We start from the raw sequence: 24225 nt of genomic DNA on the forward strand, positions 1-24225 counted from the left end.
GAAAGTGTAATGTTATATACCACTTTTATATTCTACAAAAGTAATATTATATGCTTATTTACTATCTCAGTCATTTTACTTTGTTGACATGGCAATGTCCGCTTTTATTAAAAAATAAAAAATTTAAAGGTTGATGAACATTGTTACAACATATAGGAGTGAGATGAGAGATGATTATTTAGAATTACGTATCCCACAAATTAGTTGTGATGTCCACGTCAACATGATGGGATAGTTGGATAAAAATGTAGTTTTTATCATTACTATAAAAATATAAGGTTATGAGTTGAATTATTAGTACACGTAGAGAGTTATGGGTTAAACTATCATGAATTGGATTTCACAACAATTAGTAAATGATAATGTGAGAGAATCTATATGGAATTTACTTGCTTGTATCGGTACCTAAAATTTATTTAGATAGATGAATTTCATATAAATTCTTTTCTAGTAACTATCCAAATTAACTTGCGCTAATTATTAATGCTCATATTTTCTTCTTGATTCATCGAATCTATATTGGTAGCCAAATCTCTTTACTTTCACAGCACATAATAAGGTTTCAATCTTGACAACTTGTGTTATATACCTTTTCTTTTTTTTGGCATTCATGTTTGAATTACACTGCCATTCATGGTGTCTATTTTTGTTTTTGAAAATAAATCAAAAAATAATATAAAGATAGATAAGAAGGGAAATGATGACTATTACGAAAAAAAAAAAAAAAAAATCCTTTTTTTTTTAATTTTTTTTAAAGATTTTAATTCATGGTGTCTTCCCTCCAATGCTGTCAATTTTTCCTAAAAAGACATTTTACAAATCAACCTTAACCTTAAAAAATTACAATCAATATTGTTAATGCATATTTTTATATGGTTGGACCGGTAATGAGTCTCCTACAACATAGAGAAAAAAATGTCACCGAAACCTCAAGACCTACAGGTTGCAGGGATCAAAAGAGTCTCAAACACTTACATTAGAATAATTTTGAAAAAAAAAAAAAAACAAATAAAGAGAGTGGAAGAGAGAATTTGCATACCATATTATTTAGGGCTATGTCACCCTTTAACGTGAAAAGCTCCTCAAAATTAGTCTTTAAATACTTATTGCGTGACCGCTCAAGTGGGTGTTTACGTAGAATGGGACTTAGGCATATTTATTGTACCAACAAATATAAATTTGGCAAAAGAGAAAAAGAAAATAAATAATCACTTGCAGAAACTCGGTTATAATTATAAAATTTTATCATCTTAAGATTTCTCATAAAATAAAATAAATAGTAAGATAATAAATATTAAATTTATAAAATAATCAAACTTCCTGCTAACAATTGGCCGCATCTCAGGATCAGAGTCAATTCCATTTTATCCAGACATCACCGCCACGTGGCGCGAAAAAGGACGCCTACTGCAACTTTTAAGATCCGGAATGACTATCTTACCCCTGTAGATATAGAAAAATTACAAACCAATACATCGGCGTCGATTTAAACCAGGTACGAAACGAATGTTTGGTACCTCGGCCTTCTACTTCGTATTCATCGCTCTCTCTCTCTCTCTCTCTGTGAAGATTGATTTTATACCTGAAATTCAACGATTTCACATTCAATTTTCGCTGCTTAATCGACGTATAATTCTGAGTGTACTTCTCATTTCTACTTCTCAAATCTAATGTAATTTTCGTTATACTGTTTGATTTTAGCGATTTCAGTGACGCTCAGATTCTTTAGCAGTCTTATCGTTTTTTGTTGTTGATTCAGATGGCTTCTGCGATGCTTTCTCTAGCTTCAGCCTGCCCATCTGCGTCACTTTCGGCGCATGAGAATCTCAAGGTACTGCTGGTTTCCGTTTCTGTGATTTCACTTTCAATTACGTTTTGTGTTCTTTTGAAGCGGAGGTTTCTGTTTGTTTGCCGAGAAAATGCAGGAAAATAGAACGAATCGGAGTAATGATTTCCACTTCTTCTTTCATTTTTTAGAATTCAAAAGGGCCGAAAATTTTATTTTCTGATTTTTTTTTTCTCGGCAACTAAACGTGGTTGTTATCGTGTGGATCACTGACATATTTTGTTGTAACTTGAACAGGTAAAGTTGAAGCCTGGAAGTGCTAGCTTGAGCTTCAGCAAGGACAAAAGCAATCTCTTTTATAACACAAAGGTATGCATGCCGTGGCCTTCTCTGGCTATGTAAACTTGGATTAATTAGCCCTTTAGCTTCAATTATGGTCTGTGCGGTCTTTCTTTAATATTAATGTTAACCCGTTGTGATGATTTGAGCTTTGTGTCGTGTCTGATCATCTATGCTGATAGTTACATAGGGTGGTCGAAGTCTGTTACAACACGGGCTTCTTTTAAAAAAGAAAAAAATATATATATTTTAAGGTGGTTAGATTGATTTTTTTCTTCGTCTTATTTTTCATTCTAGTTTAATGTCAAGTTGATCTGTTACTCTCTCTTGTATTGGTGCTGCTTGCTTATTTGTTGTTTATTCATTTTGTTTTTGTATCAAGGCTTTCACTTTATCTATGTTTGGTTATTAGTATGGCCGACACTTTTTGACACAACTCCCAACAAGAAATTACCGGGTTGGGATTTTGTATAATTGAGTTTGGGTCAATTTAGGTCGACCTGAATTAACCGTTTAATAAACGGGTCAATTATGGGTCAGCTTGCTTAACCTATGGCTGACCCGCATAACCTATATAAATTATAAAAGAGGAAAAGGCTAAACCTAAAAGTACTCCACACCAACACAGGTTGAAAATAATGCAGAATAGAATATGAAGTTGTTAGTCTTGTCTTTACATCATTTAGATTCATATACAGGTTGAAATGGGTCAAATGGGTTGTATTTAGGTCAACCAACACGACTTGTTTATTAAATTAGTTAAGTAGGTTGGGTCAACCCAACATGACATATTTATTAAACGGATTATATGGGCCGTGTCACCTGCTTATTTAAATGGATTGTGCCAGGTTGAGGGGTTTGACCGGTTTAATTAAATAGGTTGTGCTAGTATTAACCTGTGAGTTGACACAACACGAACTCGACATACAAACACGAATTGCACCAGCCCTCGTTAGATTTGAGTTTCGGTTGTTTCTGATATGCAGTCTTCTAGTCGGATATCTATGGTTGCTGCGGTTAATGCTTCTCGTTTTGAGGGTGTCACAATGGCTCCTCCTGATCCGATTCTGGGAGTTTCTGAGGCTTTTAAAGCAGACACACATGAAAGCAAGCTCAACCTTGGAGTTGGGGCCTATCGAACGGAAGAGCTACAACCTTATGTGCTGAATGTTGTCAAGAAGGTCAGGCTTTTTCCCTCATCTATTGATAAATATTTCATAGATGAATCTCTCTCTTTTTTTCTTTTTCTTTTTTCTTTTTGTGTGTGTGTGTTCTCGATGGACACAATTTTAGTGTCAGAAATATACATAGGTATTTTTTAAGTTGTTTCTTAGTGATAAAACTAAGTATGTGTTTCTCTGAGAAGTGAATTGAGTTGCAATTAATCATATTGAAACATTTTTTTTCTCCAGGCAGAGAATCTTATGTTGGAAAGGGGAGAAAACAAAGAGGTATCAATGTTTGCTCAAATGAATGGGTGACCTGGAGTCATTATTCTCACTTTAGATTGCTTACTATAATTTGATGATAATGTGTAGTATCTCCCAATCGAAGGTTTGGCTGCATTCAATAAGGTGACCGCTGAGTTATTATTTGGAGCAGACAACCCTGTAATAAAGCAACAAAGAGTATGTCAGAATTTAAATGCTACTGAATCTTGTCTAATTTGATATGATATTTTCTCTTGGTTCTTATATTATATAAAGGAAAAAAAAAAAAAACTCCATTATATTTTTCTTTTTCAGGTTGCTACTGTTCAAGGTCTTTCAGGAACTGGTTCTCTTCGACTTGCTGCAGCTCTGATTGAACGATATTTTCCTGGGGCAAAAGTTCTGATCTCATCTCCAACTTGGGGTGTGTCTTGTCTTTCACTTGAACTTGTATGTGAGATTGTCTCAAGGGTACTGAATTTTCATGGCTAATAATATTGTCTTGCAGGTAATCACAAGAATATTTTCAACGATGCTAGAGTTCCGTGGTCTGAATACCGATACTATGATCCAAAAACAGTTGGTTTGGACTTTGAGGGGATGCTAGCTGACATAAAGGTTCCATCTTGGCATGGTTGTGATTTGTAGGGGTTTTCTTTGACCAATTAAGCTGTTAGCAGCATTCATTATAACATCCACGTTTCAATTAAATGTTGGCTCTGAGAACTTTCAGCAGAAATGGCTAGTATTTTGTAATTTTTCAAATGATCCGAGACCCACATACAAGTGTTACATGCAAAATTCTTTAGTAATTTTGGACGACTTAGACTAGTAAAACTTTGTACTTGTATTTTATTTTCCATGTAATTCTCAATTCCAGCCTAACTTTACTTCTCTAAGACAATTTACCAATAATTTGTTTGTTCTGTTTTCAGGCTGCCCCTGAAGGATCTTTTGTGTTACTTCATGGCTGTGCCCACAACCCAACTGGGATTGATCCAACCCCTGAACAGTGGGAAAAAATTGCTGATCTTATTCAAGGGAAGAACCATATAGCATTTTTTGATGTTGCTTACCAGGTATGACTGCAGGATTGGTTTATATCCTGCGAAATTGGAAATTTAATGCTGGAATTTTTAAATAGAAAATTTTCAAAATTTCATTGATATATTAAAAGGTTATTAATCCATAGCATCATGTCGAACTTTGTTTGAAGTATAGAACTTTCTGCATAGTTTGTTTAACTCTGAACTTATCAATGCTTTAGGGATTTGCTAGTGGAAGCCTTGATGGAGATGCAGCATCTGTGAGATTATTTGCTGCACGTGGTATGGAGATTCTGGTTGCCCAGTCATATAGTAAAAATCTGGGTCTTTATGCTGAAAGAATTGGCGCAATCAATGTTGTCTGCTCATCAGCAGATGCGGCAACAAGGTGCGTTGAACCAAATATCCTATGATTAATTATTTTTTGAGTTAAATTAGAATTCCCACAAAATATGTGCATGATAAGATAAACATCATTGCACGTTCATGCTGGACATATCTATGAATTCTAGCCTGCGCTCTCTATGTATCTCCTTTGGGATATGTGATATCTGTGTTTAAAAACTTGACTCCTAGCCAACCCCACGCCAATAACTGATAGGGAGCTCTGTCTTTCACATCATAGGGTTTTGCCTTGTGTTTCTTCAAATAGTTGATTTAAATAAACTTACTGTTTCAACAATACGTCCACTCCTGGCTCCTATAGATTAAGCATGCCTAAAAATTCCAATGAATGGCTCCAGATGATTTCTAACTTTGGTTGACTCATTAATGGGTATATTTCTATATATTTCCAGGGTAAAGAGCCAACTCAAAAGGCTTGCTCGACCAATGTACTCTAATCCTCCTATTCATGGGGCCCGGATTGTTGCCAATGTTGTTGGGGACCCATCTCTCTTCAACGAATGGAAAGCAGAAATGGAAATGATGGCTGGAAGGATAAAGAACGTGAGACAGAAACTATATGATAACCTCTCTGCAAAAGATAAGAGTGGGAAGGATTGGTCGTTTATACTTAAGCAGATTGGCATGTTCTCGTTCACAGGCTTGAACAAAGCTCAGGTAATTGTCTCTTCACAACTTCTATCTAAACATACAAACTTTGTGTTCATAAAATTTCTTGTTTTCCAGATCTCATTTTTGAACTATGGTGACTCATCTGTCCCATTTTGACAAGATTAGCATTTCTTATCTTGCTTTAGTGCTGAATTGTAGGCAACTTTTCTGATAACTAGTCAAATCTTATATTATTGTGATATTTCCCAACTGATGGATATGCCTTTTTATCTTCTTTATTTGCATTGCCTCTCCCTACACAGGTTCAATTAATTTTTTGTTTTTTTATTTTTCCTTTCGACCACATACTTCTGTTGTATCTTCATTGAGTACAACTTCCGTGTTTATCATGAATGTTTTCACATCAAGTAATAATTTTCTGAGTTCGTGACTGGTGGTCCATTGGTCCGCACATATATCTCGAATCGGTTACAACTCCGATTCTTGGATTTATAATGTTATATCTTCTTGTCTGATCAGACTGAGAATATGACGAATAAGTGGCGCGTGTACATGACAAAGGATGGAAGGATATCCTTGGCTGGGTTATCTTTAGCCAAGTGCGAGTATCTTGCCGATGCCATCGTTGATTCATTCCACAATGTGAGCTGAAACGGGATGCTGAGCTACATATTAGAAGCATAACTCTCAAATTTTGGTGAGTAATATTCAACCTAGTTACTGAATATGGATTGTCGATCATTTTGTAATAATGCATGCTTTTTGGCTGTCGGAAATTTGTTGTATCTGAAGTTCAAATTGAGGCAAAATGTTAGATTTATTACTGAGTTCTGAAAGAGGAAGCCCAGTTGAAAATTTTGAAATTCTTATAGCGAATGTATAAACATTGCTCATAATCATTATGGTGTGGCTGTTGTTAAATGTAGCCCGCTTCAAACTCTTGATTAGATATATAGGCTTGGGGTTTCAGCACAGTATGACTGACTTGTAAGCTAACTTGAGATGGAAGTATCAGCCTTTGTATCCCTGGTTGAAAGTCGTGCCATTTTAAGGTCAAAAGTTCAAGGGCTGGTGGGCTGGTGATGACTGCTGTTGCTTTAAGCTTTAGAATTAAGGCAAAAAATTTCAAGTTGGGTTAGAAGTTCACCCCGGCCTATTAAATTGTTATTTGTACTTAAAACATGTGTCTTATATGCATTTTTAATAGAGCATGTGATTCTAGCATGTATTTTAAAAAATGCTCACATGCTCTAAGAACATGTATCAGTTTAATAAGGAATTTCTCCAATCCAATATGAAGGAAAATTTGTTGTTTGCTTGTACAATTCAAGGGCCACAACCATTGCTATGTGCTATTTTGTACCCATGCTTACAGCACAAATTTAAGTTGCTCCGTGGAGAATCTTTTTTTATAGATGAGCAAGAACAAATACAAGCAAACAACACAGTTTAGCAAAAAATAAAAAATAAAAAATAAAAATTGCAGAATCCAAAACACAAAGATCAAATAGAAGTCACACGTTTTTCTTTCTTACTTTCTATGAGGTTACTGCCCCTTGAAAAGCTGATGTGCAAGGAGAAAAGAATCTAGAAAAATAATTGAGGATTTCTAAAGATCTTCCTTTTCTATTATTTTTTCCCCTTTGTATTGAAATTCCTTCGATCCAGGCTGCTTACTGTCATGAACGGCCTGGATTAAGCCATCTAAGCATTAAAAAGCAAGAAAAAAAAACAAAAACAAAAACAAAAAACCGAAAAAACTTAAAAGGGTAATGGCAAAAAGCATCCCCTCAACTTGTAGTAATTGACAACCCCCTTGGCGCTTTGGGGTGAAAGGGTGCTTGGTCCAAGCTAGTCACTCCTTTGGGGTACCACCCTCTCAAAAGGTAGAAAGTGGTCGAACCACTCAAACTAATCATACTAGGTAGAAAATGGTGATATTATTTTTTTTTAAATCAAGCGAGAGAAGTAAGGATCAATTTTTTTTTATTTTTTTTTAAGAAAATAATATCCATCTAGAAGAAGGAGGACATAAGAAGAACACTAGGAAAGCACCTAACATTATGGTACCTGAGTTTTTTCTTTTTTCTTTTTCTTCCTTTTTGAAAGACTATTTCCAAATTATTGCATTGCAGAAATTTGAGGTTTTTGATGAATACAAAATTATGAGTAGCTTTTTTGCCAATATAACTTGAAGGAACAGAGATGGATTTTTACATTCTTACTGAAAGACAAATGAATCTCCATTGGTAATTCCCCTGGCAAATTTGGTCAATGCATACACCAGAAAAAGGATGAAAAGAAAGGGTTTAAAAATCGTATCAGCTGAATAGTTCAATGTTCTCTAGATGCGAGCTCGTATGCACAAGTAATTTTCAGAAACTCTTAAGAACTAAACAGCTTCATTTACAAATGTGAGAAACAATCCAATACTCTTCTACTCCAACCACACCAACTTCCCTTTTCACCATATAACCAAAGCTTTTCATTCTCTAACAAAACCATCAAGCACGCAAGTCGGCAGAGTAATCTAATTGGCGTCGATCAGTGGCTTAAGTAATGGAGAACCCCAGTAATAATGCAACCGCATCACAAAACATATGGTTGCTCTCTATCAGGAATTCGGATCCCCAACAATTTTCTATGCACAAAATGTGAGAGAACCCCTATGGGGTCCACCTATCCCAACAGGTGGGCGAGCTGCCCGAGACTTACTAGGGTGGGTTAGACTCATAGTTACTCTTTCACATTTGCTATCAAATTGCTAGTAATCTCTAGCAATTTGCAATCGGACAGCAAAATTATTGAGAATCTCTCTTATCACTTAGTCAGTGAGTAGCTGGTGGTGGACCTGCTGGTGGTGCAGGTGGTGTTACTTGTGCTTGTGCAACTCTTAGTGTGCCTCCAAGCTCCACGGGAACAAGAGGAACGAGAGAGTGCAAGACATCTGTTATTAGTGGGCGGTAGCTTGGTTCTGGTTGCACACACAGCACAGCTACAGCAGCAACCTACACAAACATGTCATAATATTGGTTGCAATCAGTTCAAAAGGGACAAATTCAAGATTTAAATTCTGTAAAACAGGATCAACCCAAAAGTTTGAAATGGTCAGTCAGCTATTGATTTGAAGGGTCAAACTTTGCAGGATAGGGACCCCCTACAATTAAAATTCTCTACAGTTGGGGATCCCTACAATCTTCTTGCAATCAGCTGTGAGAGCCCTCCGATGTGGCCATCTCCACTTACCCGAACAGTCTGAGCACCTACTCGAACAAGGGGCTCCAACAGGGGCCTCTCACAATCCCCTGTCTGAATTATTAGGGAATTTCGATCTCGAAGTTGCAACCCCTAATAAGGTAAGTATTACTAGGGAATTATCATTTTACGAACCTGGTATAAATGCTTAACATCCATTGTATCTTTTACAACAGGATCCACTATGTTTGGAAGTTTAGATCTGTCTGTGAGCTGGGGCATGGCCTGCATCCATAAAGGGCTGTAGCATTAAGTTCCAAAATTCAAAATTCCAATTTTTTATTGGGATCCACACCAAATAAGTTTAACTGGATGGGTTTAAGAGTAAAGCATATATACCCATGTGACAATAGATTGGCACTGAGCGGGTGCCAGTTTTTCCACAGGCCTTCTTCCTAACAGAAGCTCCAAAAGCACAACTCCAAAAGCATAGACGTCACTCTTGTCCGTCAATTTACCTGGAAAATTGGAAATACGGGTTTTCATACAAGTATACTAAAATGCAAAACCTACATCAGCTTTAGAGATGTTTAATATGTTGTAAATAACATGACCTAGAAAACTATTTCCCATCTAGTCCTCATTGATTAAGTACATTCTAAGCCCTCTCAGTGATCTTAAGCTCCCTTGACCCTTTGTTCCCCACCACCCGGCTTTGTTATATTTGCTATAAAAAAAGTGCATTCTTAGCCTGCTATCACTCATATGCTTGATGACAACATTGACTTAAAACACGTTATGTTAGCCGGTGTGAAATGGGTGTAAAGAGTAACATAATCATTTTGCAAGTATTAATTGAACTTCAATAAAGATTTGAAATCTCTTGATTCAAACAAGAACCTGAAATGAAAACTAAATAATGACATCCACACCAAGCCAAAGGTAGGCATAAGTGGTTGTGTAGATGAATGAAACTCACAACATTATTGATCTAGAGCCCTAAAGTGCTAGTACAAGTGCATGTGCTTGAGATGCTTAATCTAAAGATATCACTGATTTTAAAAGTGAATCAAACTTAGCACCGTCTCTTAAAATTATTGAAGTTGTCAGGGGTCCAAAAGAATAATCATTACGTTTAGTTTGGGGAAGAGAAGTAATATTTTTATAGACATAGAATAGCGGTGAGCAATTATTACAGTTATAGTTGGCATACCATCTAGAAGATACTCTGGGGCTACATAGCCCAAAGTGCCTGAAAGCTTGATGTTGTTCTTGTTTTGGGTCCCATCAGTTAAGGCAAGACCAAAGTCCGAGAGCTGATTCCACAGACAGAGAGAGAGAGAGAGTTACATGGAAGATAATATAAATGTATAGTGGCAATATAATAAGGCAATTTCAGGAATTTTATAAAGGAACTCAGAGACTTCAATGAGTTTCCTAAACATATTTTACCTTAGCATTGAAGTTGGAATCCAAAAGTATATTAGATGATTTCAGATCTCTATGGATCACTGCTGGGCTGCAGTGCTCATGCAGATATTCTAATCCCCTGGTCAAAACTTTCCAATATGTTAACATTCAAGTGTCCAACAACAACATTTCATTAAAACAAAACAAAAAATGTTATTTAGTAGACTGTTATACGACTAGAGTAACGTTGCAGTCAAAATCGGCCATTGATTTTTCTTTTTACAGTCCCTTACTGATTTAAATGCGGATTTTCACTGCCATGTTATTCCAGTTACAGTCTTCTAAATAGCGTTACTCTTAAAAAGAACTGGGTAAACAAGCTGACCTTGCTGCATCAAGAGCAATTTTCATCCGCATATGCCAAGTTAATGCTGAGCCATGAGAAGGTCCTATATATCAATAAGAGTTTTAGAAAATAAAGATTAATTGCACCCTTTTTTTTTGTTACCTTCCATTTTCCAGGTTTTTAAAACGAGAAGAAGAATGAGATTAATGTGTTTTTACCGTGCAATTGAGTTTCCAAGCACCCATTTTGCATCAGTTCGTAAACAATAACCCTTGAATCGCCAGAAACGCTGCAACCCAGTAGGGAAATGATATTTGGATGTTGAATTTTGCTTAACAAATCCACCTCATTCTGCAAATCCAAATGACAACTCAAAACCAAAACAATCAGGTCATAATTCTAAAGTTTCAAAAAATCGTGTTTCAAAATCGCAAGTTTTTAAATAATACGTTTTGAAATCGCAAACCCAAACAACCCATAAGAATCAAAAACAAACATTACCTCAAATTCTCTCTCGGCATCCTGACTTTCACAGTTAAGTTTCTTCACAGCAACAAGCAAGTTATCATCCAATTTAGCCTTGTAAACGCATCCAAATCCACCCACGCCCAAGATGTTACTATCCTGAAAATTGTCCGTTGCTTTTTCGAGTAGCTTATAGTCAATCAATGGAACAGATCCTTTCTTACCAACCATTTTCATGGAGCTGAATTTGTTCAAAAATGGTGCCAAAGCCAGTCCTTTCTCAGCATCTTCAAATTCAAAACCCAACAAAACAAAACAAAGAATCTCAGACAACATTACAGAGTAGAGCATAATAAGAAGAATCTCAGACCATATCATAATTGATGCAAATTTACCAAACCCCACAAATGGTTACTCAAAAAAAGAAAAGGGTTTTGTTGCAAAAGGATGTACCTTTGCTCCGAGCACTTCTGTGGGATTTGTGTGAGAACTTCCTATGGTAAAACCAGAAACATAACAAAGACAAAATGGTTGCAGCAAGAGCAGTGCAAACAATAATTAGTATTATTAGCATTTTCTTGCGTGCATCCATATGATTATGATCGTCTTCAAGCCCCAGTTGAATTCCTGGTTTGCATAAGGAATATGTATAAAAGTTAGCTCCAGCAGAATAGCAAAATATCACCAATTAAACCATTAGATTGTGTGGAGTTCCAAAAGAGGGAAACAAATCTACATCAGAAAAAAAAAGTTTAATATTAACAATAAATGGATAAAATCGACTACAATAAATTTCCATAGTGAACAGCATTAAATATACTGAATTTAGTTGTAAAATTTGAAATTTGAATTTGGAACTGATTTTACCCATGACCCATCTGAAAACAAGTACCAATGGCCATGAAGAACACAAATAGTCAAATACTACAGTACCTGGGGAGAGAGCAGCCATTGATGTGTAAATTGGAGAAATGGGTGAGTCGGCTGGTGAGAAAACAGAGGCTGATATGGAGGGAACAAGAGGGTCTAGTGTGGAACCAATACAAATTAGTTCATGGAGAAAAAGAAAGAGCAAAACAAGGATTTGAAGAAGCTTCATTGTTTGTTTTGTTTTTTCTGTGTCCTATAATAAGAAGAACACATGAAGATAGAGAAATGTAAAGGCCTGGCCTTTGTGGCTTGTAAAGGGACAACAGCCAATGAAGAGAGTATGGATGTTTTGGATCCTCTTGAGTCTTCACTCTCCTTCTTTTAAAGTCCTCGCTCTCTCTCTCTCTCTCTTTTTCAAAATAATTTTTCTCTCTCTCTGTTTTCTTCTGAAACTGTCTTTTCTCTCTCAGCATCTACAATCCCATGAGGCAAAAGGGGACAAAGAAAAGGCAGAGAAAAGCTAATTTATATTGGAGTAGGGACAAGTGCACAACAATCATGTGGGTAGTTATGAAAAAGCCACCAAGAAAATATACCAAAAAAGCTGCGGAAAGTCTCACCATTTTTTGGGCCTCAACTCTCTTAATTGGAACGATCACTTTTCTCACAATTTCAAGAAAATTAAAGATTTTTAAATTATAAATCTTACGTTATTTTTAAGTGTAGAAACGTTTCAAAAATTATATTTATTAAAAATGTGGCATTCTATAATTGAAAATCGAGTATATTTCTATCAAATTCCGAAAGATGAAATGTCTACAAAAATAAAGAAAAAACTTTTTGAAGAGAAATTCTCTCTAACTACCTCATAACATGTCACTTTTTATTTTATAAATGGCATTTTGCAAGCGTTTTGTTGCTTAAAAATGACCCAAATTCTATAATTTGAAAAGGAAAATAATAAAGGCATAATTTAAACTCAACTTTGGCCCAACTTTTCTCTTAAGTTTAAAAAAGAAATAAAACTGTCTATGGATGACACAGAGAGAGAGAGAGCCTTAAACTAGAGAGAGAGAAATTTGATCTAAAAGTTGGACCAAAGTTGAGTTTAAGTTATAGCTATATCACACCTCATTTGAAAATCTACATTTTATTTGAAATGGTAAGAAATCGTAATCCCTACATCAATAGTCCTCCACTACAATCTATACTCTATAGGATTAGGGAATGTACAAGAAGAAAGAATTAGCAACAAAATAGGTAACATATGTTGTCATGTCATTTGAAATCCTTAAATAACGTGAATATATATATATATATATATATATATATATGCAATAAAATAAAATATAGACCATAAAATGAATTTTTTCTATTTTCCTTAAAATGAAAGAAATTCTGAAAATGCAAATTATTGCTGCCTTTCCGTTTTTAAATTTATAAAAATAGAGAACAATATATAAATATTATTTTTAGAAAACATCAAAGTATTTTTTTTTAATCTTTGTTTTCAACTTAAGAAAAAACTTCATTTTTTTTTTAATTTTATGTTATTGAAATTAAAAAAAAAAAAAAAAAAGTTTCTTGAAAACTATTCTCAAGAAACAAGAAGCAAACGATTAATCTAAACACAACCGTATTACCCTATAAAGTTTTGAGTTGTCTTCATTCATTCTTTTTCTTTCCTTTTTTTCTCGTTTCAAAACAAAAACATTTACGAACAATCTAAAACACAATACTCACAAAATACTAAAACCTATTTCACCTTTATATCCAATCTATACACTTTTTTAAAAACAAAAAACAAAAATTACCATCTAAAAAACATTTAATTGGTTTATTTGATAAATATTTTTAGATGGTATTTTTTGTTATTTGGTTGAAAAGTCTTCTTATATGATATAGATGGGGAGGAATTTATAATTTGGTGCTTAAAGTTGTTTGTTAATGCTTTTACGTTTTTACTACAAACCAAAATATATCTCAAAAAACACCGCCAAATTAGCTCAATTAACACTTGAAAAGTTGGTGTATATATATATAGTTGCATTTTAATTTATGAAAGGGCAATGGATAAGAAAAATTGAATTATGAATGCATTCACATTAGTGAGAAGGAAACTATGAAATTGACTGAATTTAGTAATTCACCGTTTCATTCTTTTATATTTATTTAAGCACTTAAAATTTCATTAAATGCACAAATAATAATTCCTAAAATGATAGTTTTTAATAAATTGTGGGACCAATGATTGGAAATGTAAATCGTATCAAACATGTTTTCCAGGGTTACTTTTCGTATCAAACTAAAATTTTAAGACAACTAATATAATAGTTTTTATTAATGAAACTATTAATAAAAACTATTAATGAAATAATTAAATTAATAGTTTTTATTAGCTTAAAATTTTAAGATAATTAATATAATATCAAAGTAAATGCACTAAATTCGAACATTGTCTATACAAATATTCATGTGGTAGACCTTATAATTGAATATTCTTTCTTTTTTTTTTCTTTTTTTTTTTGAGAAAAATAGATATTCATTGATAAAATCATATGGAAACCTGTTGTTTCATCAAAACAATGTCACGGATAACCCCTGTGATATTAAATCTCCAGGTCTTCTCTATAATCTGTTTACAAGCCAATTTGGCCAAGCCATGCGCCACCCTATTAGATAGGCGGCTTACATAACGACATTCCCACTTAGAGAATGAAATATTCTATTGATATGTTTGGTATGCAGATCAATAGTTATTCCGTTAAAAAAAAAAATGAATAGTTTTTATTAGAAATTTGAAAAAGGGAAATAAAAACTATTTGTTTTTCAATAGCCATTCCGGTGGCTTCTGCGTACCAAACTAACCTACGTGTTAGGCCTCACTTATTAAGAATAAATTTGAGAGTACACGTGAAAGAGAATCTAGAATGTTAATTAAATGATCGAATCAAATATTTATAATGAACTTAAACGTTTGGAGCAACAAATAATTTAATATAGTATGAGATCCAAATCCGATCACGAGACTTGTGAAACCTTCATCAGAAACTATATCAATAAATTTCCTTGATTATATCTTATACTTTGTTTGTCACGCAAGGGCCCAAAATCTCATTATAGTTTCCAACTTTTATCTCTTCAAAAGGGCAAGAGACCAATGTGTTAATTATATCGTATGAGAAATTTAAAAAGATTGCATCATGGTTGGTGAGCAAATTTAGCCAACTAAATTGAATAATTTTATGGGCAACTTACACCAGTCGCCCTCTCTTATCCTTTTTTGCTTTGAAAAGAAATGTTGCTATATATCCTTTTTGTCCAAGTTATATCAAAATGAAAAGAATAATTAAAATACCCTTTAATACAAATGTTGAGATGGTATAATTGTTTTGTTGACATTGTATAATAAATTTGAGAGAGAGAGAGAGAGAGAGAGAAAAAAAATCAAATCTTTACATTCACAATGTAATTGCATCATATGACAAAGACGATGATGGGGTTTGGTTTATGAAATCTAACATTCTCCTGTCATTCATATTCTTGGAAATGTGATGCTTGAGAATGTGACATTTCTTACATTTGAAAATGATTAAGAATTTGATAAAATTCTTAAGAATATGAGATTTTCATGTTTGGTTTATTTGTAAGCATTCTGTAAGCATTATTTATTATTTTCATATGTTCTTATGTATGTTTTGTCCAAATTGTTCATGTAATTTGATCGTTTTACTACCAACAAAAAGAAATACGTCTTAACTATATATGAATTTAATCATATTACTTACAATATAGAGAGAGAAATGAAACCTACTTAAGTATATATGGTAGAACCCATCAAAAATCAATTGATCACCCACTTGAATGTCAAAGTCTTCTATCAAAATAATCATTTAAAGTTTTACATCTAAGTCTAACTATTACAAAATAGAATGATTCTCTCGCTGAAAAATTGAAAAAAAAAAAAAAAAAAAATGACAAAAGATTGATACTTTTGCTTCAAATCATGTTATTGGTCACTTGAAAGTTGTACGAGGAGATAAAAGGGTCAACAAATTAACGATTATACCTTCTGCTTGCTGATGCAGTGATGTGAAAAGAGACCACCTTTTGAGATTGTTTCAACTGATTACAAATGCCACCACTATTAATCGACATGCCTTTTTTTTTTTTTTTTCAACATTATTTGAAATGGCATAAAATTTAGAGGGGTTCACTGTTCATATCAAAATCATAATAATTAATAAGTTTAAGCGCCTTATTAATTAATAATGTGTGAGATGTAGGGTTGGCAATTTAACCCGCGTATTTAACACGAATACGGCATATAATTTTAGGGTTCAAGTTTAGGTTAAAAGGGTTCAAGTCACCCGTTAAATAAACATGTCATGTTCAGGTTTGACATAAACGGGTTCGCGGGTTGACACATAAGATTCATGGAATACTTATCATCTATTGTACAAATCTCATCGACCATTTAAAGAGAAGAAATTAAAATCCACAATGTAGTGTAGCTTACACATTGAATCATATGACAAGATGGTATTTATTGTTGAATTTGGATCGGGTGTAACAAGTATGACACGACATGAATTGCCTATGTTACATGTTATACAGACAGATCACACAACATGAATTGCCTGTGTTACATGTTATACAGACAGATCATCGCATTCAATCCTCATAAAAAATTGTATCGATCCCAACATCTCCTTGCACAGTTCAAAGAAATTAATCTACGATTTTACCAACTTGGAAAGCAAATCAGATCACATCATAATAATACACCCAAGGAATGTTGCCTCAATATATATACAAGGCTAATTAATTGTGTAATCTGTAATTGCAATCCCATGATTTGTGAGAATATTATTATCATTACAAGTGAGGTATTTATATTTTAATTTTGGTGTGCATTTTATTTTTGTAACACCGGCCTCCTAATAATACTAATACGCACGTTATACGTATGAGGTGTCGAGGATCGTATAGGGCCACCACATGCAAATCAACAATATTATAGTCAAAGATCTAAGGGTCAGTAGAGTGTCATTATCGGACAATTAAGACTAGTATAAATGCAGAAAGTGACATTTATTACAAGACCTTCTACCCTCTAGCGGCGCAAATTGCTTTTTATTATAAAATTAGGTTATTCAATATGTTGTCCTTAAGAAGTAGTTCAATCGGCTGGAACCACACTTAATGAAGTGGAGGTCACTAGTTCGAATCCCCCTCCCCTCTCTTGTGTGGACATGTCAAAAAAAAAAAAAAAAGGTTATTCAATATGTTAAATAATCCATAAATTCACCATTTATTTTTATTAGAAAATTAAAATTATTTTTTTGATTATATGTATATACTATTCACCATACGTACAAATATATATAGGAAAAAAATATAAAAAAGTCCTCCAAACTAACAGCGGTTTGTCATAGAGCTTCACAATATTTAAAAGGTACTAAAGGAGCTGATCAAATTACCAAAATGTATAAAAAATGCCACTTATTTTTTTATATTCCTATAATACCCCTATTATTTTAACAAATAAAATAAAAAAACCAAACAATTTTTTTTTTTTTTAAAAAAAAAGGGCAAATAAATACAAAAAAAAAAAAAAAAGATGTTTTTTAGAATAAATAAATAATTAGTCACTGTAATTGGCCTAAATTACAAATTGCTTCATGTCGTGTGAAAGTAATATCAAAGGTTCTTGAGATATTCCAAAAAAAAAAAAAAACAATTTAGTCTAAGAATATAAAAAAATAAGTGACATTTTTGATACATTTTGGTAGTTTAATGGACTACTTTAGTACCTTTTGAATATTGTGGGACTCTATTGCAAACTACTATTAATTTGATGGGCTTTTTTATATTTTTCCCACACACACACATATATATATATATATATATATATAGATACACACACAAGCGTGCATATATTATTTTACTTTACTAATTCAAGAAAATTTGAAATTTGTCTACTCTCTTATTTTCTTCTTCTTTTTTTTCCGTTGTATATATATAAATTAAGAAGAAATTATGAATTCATAAGCATGTAGTTAGACATGTGGGACATGTGAGAGGGGCAATAATCACTAAAAGATCGATGAACCTAATTTGAGGCATCATGCTTTGAAAAAAGAGACCAATTAATATTCATGCTTTAAAGACTTGCATCATTTGATTGATATTTGATTTTTTCAGCTTTGTTTAAGACAATTACAGCTCTTTTAATTAAATATCATTAACTTTCAGCTATGATTTTTCTTAATTAGCAATCTGCACAAAGATTAGCTGATTAAGATTTTTTCTTTTGTAAGTAAGCTTGATTAAGATGTAGTAATGATAAAACACGACAATGCTTACCTGCTACTAAATCAAGTACTCATGATAATGGGTTATATATATATTGAACTATCTCAAACACCGTCGTTTTCATCTACCCTTTTCTTGGATCAATAATATTAAAAAAATTATTGAATCAAACCATTTATTTAGCTCATTCTTAATACATTATTAGGTTATTTTTTTTCAATATAATATTTGTATTGAGAATCTGAGATCTCTTCTGTAATGCAATGTTTCTTATATAAAAAAAGAAAAGGTCATGATGGGTTTAGTAACAATCGGGCCCTATTATTCATTGGTTTTTTTTTTTTTTTTTTAACAACTACAAGATTACATATATTATAAGGAAGAAGGACGAACACTTATTGGACTTGCCTGCATGGCTCATGCACTCTGTAATTAGGGAACAAAGAGAAATAGCCACAAGAAGTGTATATTATATATACCTAGGGGTGTAAACGAGCCGAGCTTGAGCGAGCTTCCCTTGTTCAAGCTTGGCTCGTTTAAATTTTACTCGAGCTCGAGCACGAGTCGAGCTTAAGGGTGAGCCAAAAAAATCGAGCTCGAGCTAATAATAAGTCGAGCCGAGCCAGCTCGCGAGCTGGCTCTTATATTTAATGTTTTTGTTTTAAAAAAAAAAAAATTAACTTCAAGTACTCTTAAACGGCTTAAGAAGTTAGTTTGCATATGAGTATTTGCTTAGCCTGGCTAGTCGAGTATGAAGCCTGAGTAAATGCAGCAAGGCATTTGGTTTCAAAGAGAGAGGATATGCATCATTTTATAGATAAGTAAACTTAGAGATTGATGTTTTCTTAACAATGTGGGACAAGTTAACAAGTTGCACTCAGACTGCATTGGGACAACGCCCCCTACAAAAAAATATTTTTTTAACGTCTCTCTCTCAATCCCCCTCACTAGTCACAACGGATCTTCCACTTGAACTCTTATTTCTCACTCTCTTACTCTCACTCACCAGACATGTAGTGATAGTGTTTGGGTCTGTTTGATTCATCAATAGTTTATGCCTTTCGCAATCTCCCTCAATAGTTTCTGCTTGATTCTTCTTCCTTTCGTTTGGATCTGCTCTAATTGAATCGAGGTTTTTTTAATGATTGCTCTCTCTCTTTCATCACAAATGGTCTAGAATTTTTCATTCTCTAACGCTTAAATATAAATGCAATTTTAAGGTTTTAATAATTATGAGATTTATAATTAATTTTCTATTACTTAGTTTCTATTACTTAGTTTATATATATATATATATATATATATATATATATATACACACACTCGAGCTTATACGAGTTGTTCACGAGCTTAGCCGAGTCAAGCCGAGCTTGCTTCGTTTAATATTCGAGCCAAGATTTGTGTTCATGAAGTGCTTCATTTAATATTCGAGTCGAGCACGAGCCGAGCTTATGCGAGCCGAGCCCGAGCTTGCTCGCGAGACGCTTCGCTCACTTAACAGCCCTATATATACCCCTTATTTGATATATATGGGTTTTTTCAATTACAGTGGGCCAATATGCCGGCAACTACAGCAGGATTAGAACCCTTTTAATTATTAGCATCTATTTTATTTATTTTTTATTCTTTATATTTGGGAATATTCTAATATTCCTTATATTATTACTCTGAAACTTTTGGTACAGAAGTGTTAGAGAGCTAAACAAATGAACACAAAAAAAATTTCAAACTGACGTAGCATACCGTGAGTCGCAGACAAGTGGGAGAGAATTGTTTTTTTTTTTTTTTTTTAATTTAAAAACCCTTGTCACGTCAGTTTAGAATTTTTTCTAAACTCATTTATTTGGCTCTCTAGCACTTCTCCCTTTGGTAATATGCCCAAAGATTAATGTCCAAGATTATTTAAGACTAGAACAAGATCTTTAGCAATTTTATTGTTTGAATTGTTAATAATTTAAAATTTTAGACTGTTTGCTCATTTACTTAACACGCTCTCGTATTTGTTGTCGGAATTATTAATAATTTAAAAAACAAATCATTGAGATCTGAATCCAGATTTTCTTGAGCAAAATTTAAATTTTCCAACACCATCAGACAGAGACTTTTCCAACATCAATGCACACGTAAGGCACATGCTTTGAGAGACTTTTTATACATTTCTCTCTCTCTCTCTCTCTCTCTCATTTTTTATTCTTCGCAATTGCTAGGATGGGGGAGAGAAAATGTAACGGTTTGAATCATTTGCACCGACAGTTCCACCTTCGTGTCCACACAAGTCATTGTAATATGTTTTAATGCAATTAGGAGTGACGTCTTGGATTGGTGGCCATTTCAATTTTCATCCATATAGGACTACTAGTTCATATTCTACATAGTTAGCATACTCATCAAGAGGTTTTCATTGCAAAACATAAATTCATCAATGTAGAAAAACATATATTTTGATACACCATGCTAAGTGTTCGTTTGGTTTAGGGGTGGGATCAGTTCGGTTCAATCAATTAATTCGCCGATTACATTTCGATAAGAATTTATTTCAAAAGTTTCAGTTAAACGGATATTTTAATTAAAATCGGTTCGGTTAATCAGTTAACCGTAAACTTTTTTAATTGGGCTAAAATTGATTGTTTTGGGCCATATGGCCCATATATATATATATATATCGACTAAAATAGCTTATTGAAGTAAATAAATTTTAAATAAGAGTTCACCATACGTATGTTCTACTAATAAATTGGTCAAAGAATCCACCAACTAATATGTTCTACTAAAAAAATATTTATTATCAGTTAATCGACAAAAAAATATTTATACCTATTAACTGAACCGACGTCGGTATAAAAATTCTTAACCCATTATCGACCAACTTCTGGCGGTAGGCAATTAATGTCGGTTCGGTCACAGTCGGTAGGCGATAAACAATTAATTTACCCATCCCTAAGTTTGGTTTAACGGTTTCGAAATTTGCAGTTTGAAAAAGATAGTGATTTTAAATCGTAATTAGTAAAAATGTGAATTTTAAAAATTTGATTAAGTGTTTGGTAAAATCATGATTTCACCTTTCAAAATTTATGTTTTTAAAAACGTCCTCCTTACCTGTGGTTGAGAATGTGGATAGCCATGTCTCAAAATCACCCAGCACTAAAAAAAAATCTTCTTTTTTTTAATAGGAAAAGAAAAAAAAAATTGTTGGTTATCAACTTTTAGAGATTATGGATATAAAGTTGAGTAGACTGGTTAGACTTCTACCAGATTAGTTTAGAATTTGGTGTATAGCCATGTCTCAAATCTGGGTTGAAATTCCAGCCTACGAGTTGAAATGGAATGATATTGGGCCGAAATGGTTTGGACTTGATTATTGTTAATTCACATGATATTTATTACTTTAAAATTACTAAATAATTAAATTTTGACTATGACCGGTGTGATAGTGCTAAGTGAATGGTCACATTAGTTTATAAGTTCATGCGACACTTATCACGTTAACTACTGAATTATTAAACTTGATTGTAATTGATGTGACAGTACCACGTGAATTGTCATACCAGTTTGTAAAAGAGTTATAATTAAAGCTATAGCATTGAAAACATTTTGGGAAGAACATTATATTGTATTCAAATAAAAAATATATAAATATAAATTTGTAGGAGACATATAATTTAACTATGAGTTTGCTAATAAAAAAGAAATAATCATAATAGTGATAAGATTTTTGAAAATCAGATTTGCTTTTATAATCTAGTGATAAGATTATTAGATTAACTCAAAGTCACTACAACTTGACAATTAAGGACCCGTGAAGAAGCAATGAGGCACGGGCGCGTTGGAATGCCTACTTTGAAAACTCAACCTCACGGCATGTCATGTCATAAATTTGTAAGTTATAACCATAATCCATGTGATAATGACAACGATAATCATGGACCGAAGTAGGAATTTAATTTAAAAAGGGTTAAACTGTATTAAGAAAAGAAATTAGGGGCCAAAATAACAAAAAAAAAATATAATAAATGAATAGGAGATAAAATGAAAGAATGCGTAATGAATAATGTTGAGTGCCATTATTGTATTTATTTCAAGTATTTTTTTTTATTGGGCCTGGGCCTGTTGGTAATTGTGGCGCACAAAATTATATATTGTCACATGTACGTGACCCTTAATCGAATGTTACCAATACTCCTTCGTTCAGGCCCAGAACCCTCCGGTGGCCCACTAGCCAATCAACGGGATGGGCTAGTTTGGCCATGAAATAAATGGGCTCGTAGACACTCGCCAAGAACATGGAAGCTTTTTTTAAAACAACTTCGTAGGCTCTCTCCCTCTTTTTTTATTTTATGAAATAACATTGATGACAAATTCAACTAACGGATTAAGACCCACTATACAATAGAGTAATTTCACGAAGGAAGGAAAGCAATTCATCGAGAATCAGTTGACTTTACCGATTGAGGAGTGAAACATCTTCCTTTCCTCTACTCAGTTTTCTCTAAGATATCTTTAATGATTTTGCATAGAAAGCTTTCCGTCGCCCACTCTTATTTTTCCTTATTTTGAAGATTCATTTACACCGTTGAGAACTTTAAAAAGCTTTTATGTGTCTCTAATATTACTAGACAAGTAATGATATAAGGAGGACTAGAAAGTCCTCTTAGAGTCATTCAAAATGTAATATGACATTTAAAATCATCAATCGATTAAAATTCAATAATGATCATCACAAATTGAATAGTGATTTTAAATGTCACATCACATTTGGAATGACTCTAGGATAACTCTCTAGTCCTCCTTATATCATTGCTCTTACTAGATGCTTGTTCCCCTCCCCTCTTTGCTAGGGTTTCATCTCTAGTAAAGAGTGTCGTCGGAGGGGGGAGAACCTTTGTTCTCCCTCTCCCCCCCTCTCCCTCTTCTGCCTCCCCCCTCCCCTCTCATCGCAATGAGAGGGGAGGGGAACAAGAGATCCGTTTGAGTGTACTGCCGATTAATGAGAGGGGAGGGGAACATGAGATCCGTTTGAGTGTGCCGCCGATTTTCTCCGCGCCTATTCCGCCGGCCACCGTCTTCTGCTGGGCCCACCGCGATGAGCTTCCAACGCCCCTTTCTGTTTTCGGTTTATGCCGAGCGCGCGATCAACTCTTCTTTCTAGCTGTTGTCATCTTCTTAGTGTGCTTTTTTATATTGTTTATTTCCCTGTAATTTTGTTTGGCTTTCCTTTTTGTTCTTTCTGTCTTGTTTTGTTTCCCCGTATCAGTTTTTGGTTTTGCTTGTAACAATGTTCAGACATCTCTCTCGATCTGCTTGCATGATGCCCTTTGGGTTAGTTGCTTTGGTCTAGACTTTTGAGTTGTGGATGTGAACGTTATCCTGACTTTCGGGTCGAGGATGATCTCTAGGCTTTGGTGAAACTTCATTGTTGTCATCTTTTTATTTATTTATTTATTTGTCTTTCATTGTTGCTGCACAACCAATCGTTGCATCATCTAATGATGTATATGTTATCGTATGGTGAAAATGTTGCCACGTCATTTAAATTTTTTTTTAACTTTATGTACAATGAAAAAATAATAATAATAATGTTCACGAAATAAATTTAGTAAAAAAATTCAACACAATCTATGACATATTAAAATTAGTCTGAAGTGAATCATTGACACATTATTAGTCCTTTCATAAATTAAACCTATATTCACCCTTCATGAGTTGTAACATGGCTGCCATTTTCTGCAGTGACTCCACTCTTGGTGACGAATTTGTGCCTTCAAATGCTATACAAAATGAAAGTTTTAGGAAGAAGCTCGGTTAGGTTAACTTGCCAAACACAGAGGAGATGATCTTATTAATAGCAAGACTCATGGAGTCGTTTTACACAATACTTTACAAGAGATTCAGACAAAACAAAGATATCACATGGATACAGTACATAAAACATAAGTTGCTTAAAAGCTGGAAAAGAGGAAGACAAAAGAGGAAAAGCAGCATGAAAACACGGAAGAGTGCGGCTAA

The 24225-nt window shown here is 33.7% G+C and overlaps 2 protein-coding genes across 4 annotated transcripts; one reads left to right on the forward strand and one right to left on the reverse strand.

The window, feature by feature from the left end:
- The first annotated feature begins 1529 nt into the window (after window positions 1-1529).
- Window positions 1530-6543, forward strand: LOC132190133 (aspartate aminotransferase P2, mitochondrial). 3 transcript variants are annotated; one of them, XM_059605026.1, is made up of 12 exons: window positions 1530-1672; window positions 1760-1831; window positions 2084-2155; window positions 3112-3306; window positions 3538-3576; window positions 3664-3753; window positions 3871-3979; window positions 4064-4173; window positions 4491-4634; window positions 4823-4989; window positions 5399-5663; window positions 6138-6543. In XM_059605026.1, exons 2-12 carry the CDS (start codon window positions 1760-1762, stop codon window positions 6267-6269), a joined length of 1395 nt encoding a protein of 464 aa, XP_059461009.1. In that variant the 5' UTR covers window positions 1530-1672; the 3' UTR covers window positions 6270-6543. The 3 variants fall into 3 exon arrangements, with proteins under 3 accessions (XP_059461009.1, XP_059461010.1, XP_059461012.1); XM_059605027.1 differs by having other exon boundaries at window positions 1530-1641; XM_059605029.1 differs by having other exon boundaries at window positions 1530-1627.
- Window positions 6544-7910: 1367 nt separating this feature from the next.
- Window positions 7911-12378, reverse strand: LOC132189316 (probable receptor-like protein kinase At1g80640). Its single transcript, XM_059603997.1, has 10 exons — window positions 11968-12378; window positions 11488-11661; window positions 11071-11321; window positions 10788-10920; window positions 10609-10672; window positions 10266-10362; window positions 10027-10129; window positions 9213-9331; window positions 9009-9098; window positions 7911-8626 (listed from the first exon to the last, which is right to left on the reverse strand). The coding sequence occupies exons 1-10, from the start codon at window positions 12131-12133 to the stop codon at window positions 8447-8449; spliced, it is 1377 nt and encodes a 458-aa protein (XP_059459980.1). The 5' UTR covers window positions 12134-12378; the 3' UTR covers window positions 7911-8446.
- Between the last annotated feature and the right edge of the window lie 11847 nt (window positions 12379-24225).

Source organism: Corylus avellana, chromosome ca8 (assembly GCF_901000735.1).
Source record: "Corylus avellana chromosome ca8, CavTom2PMs-1.0".
Lineage (NCBI taxonomy): Eukaryota > Viridiplantae > Streptophyta > Magnoliopsida > Fagales > Betulaceae > Corylus > Corylus avellana.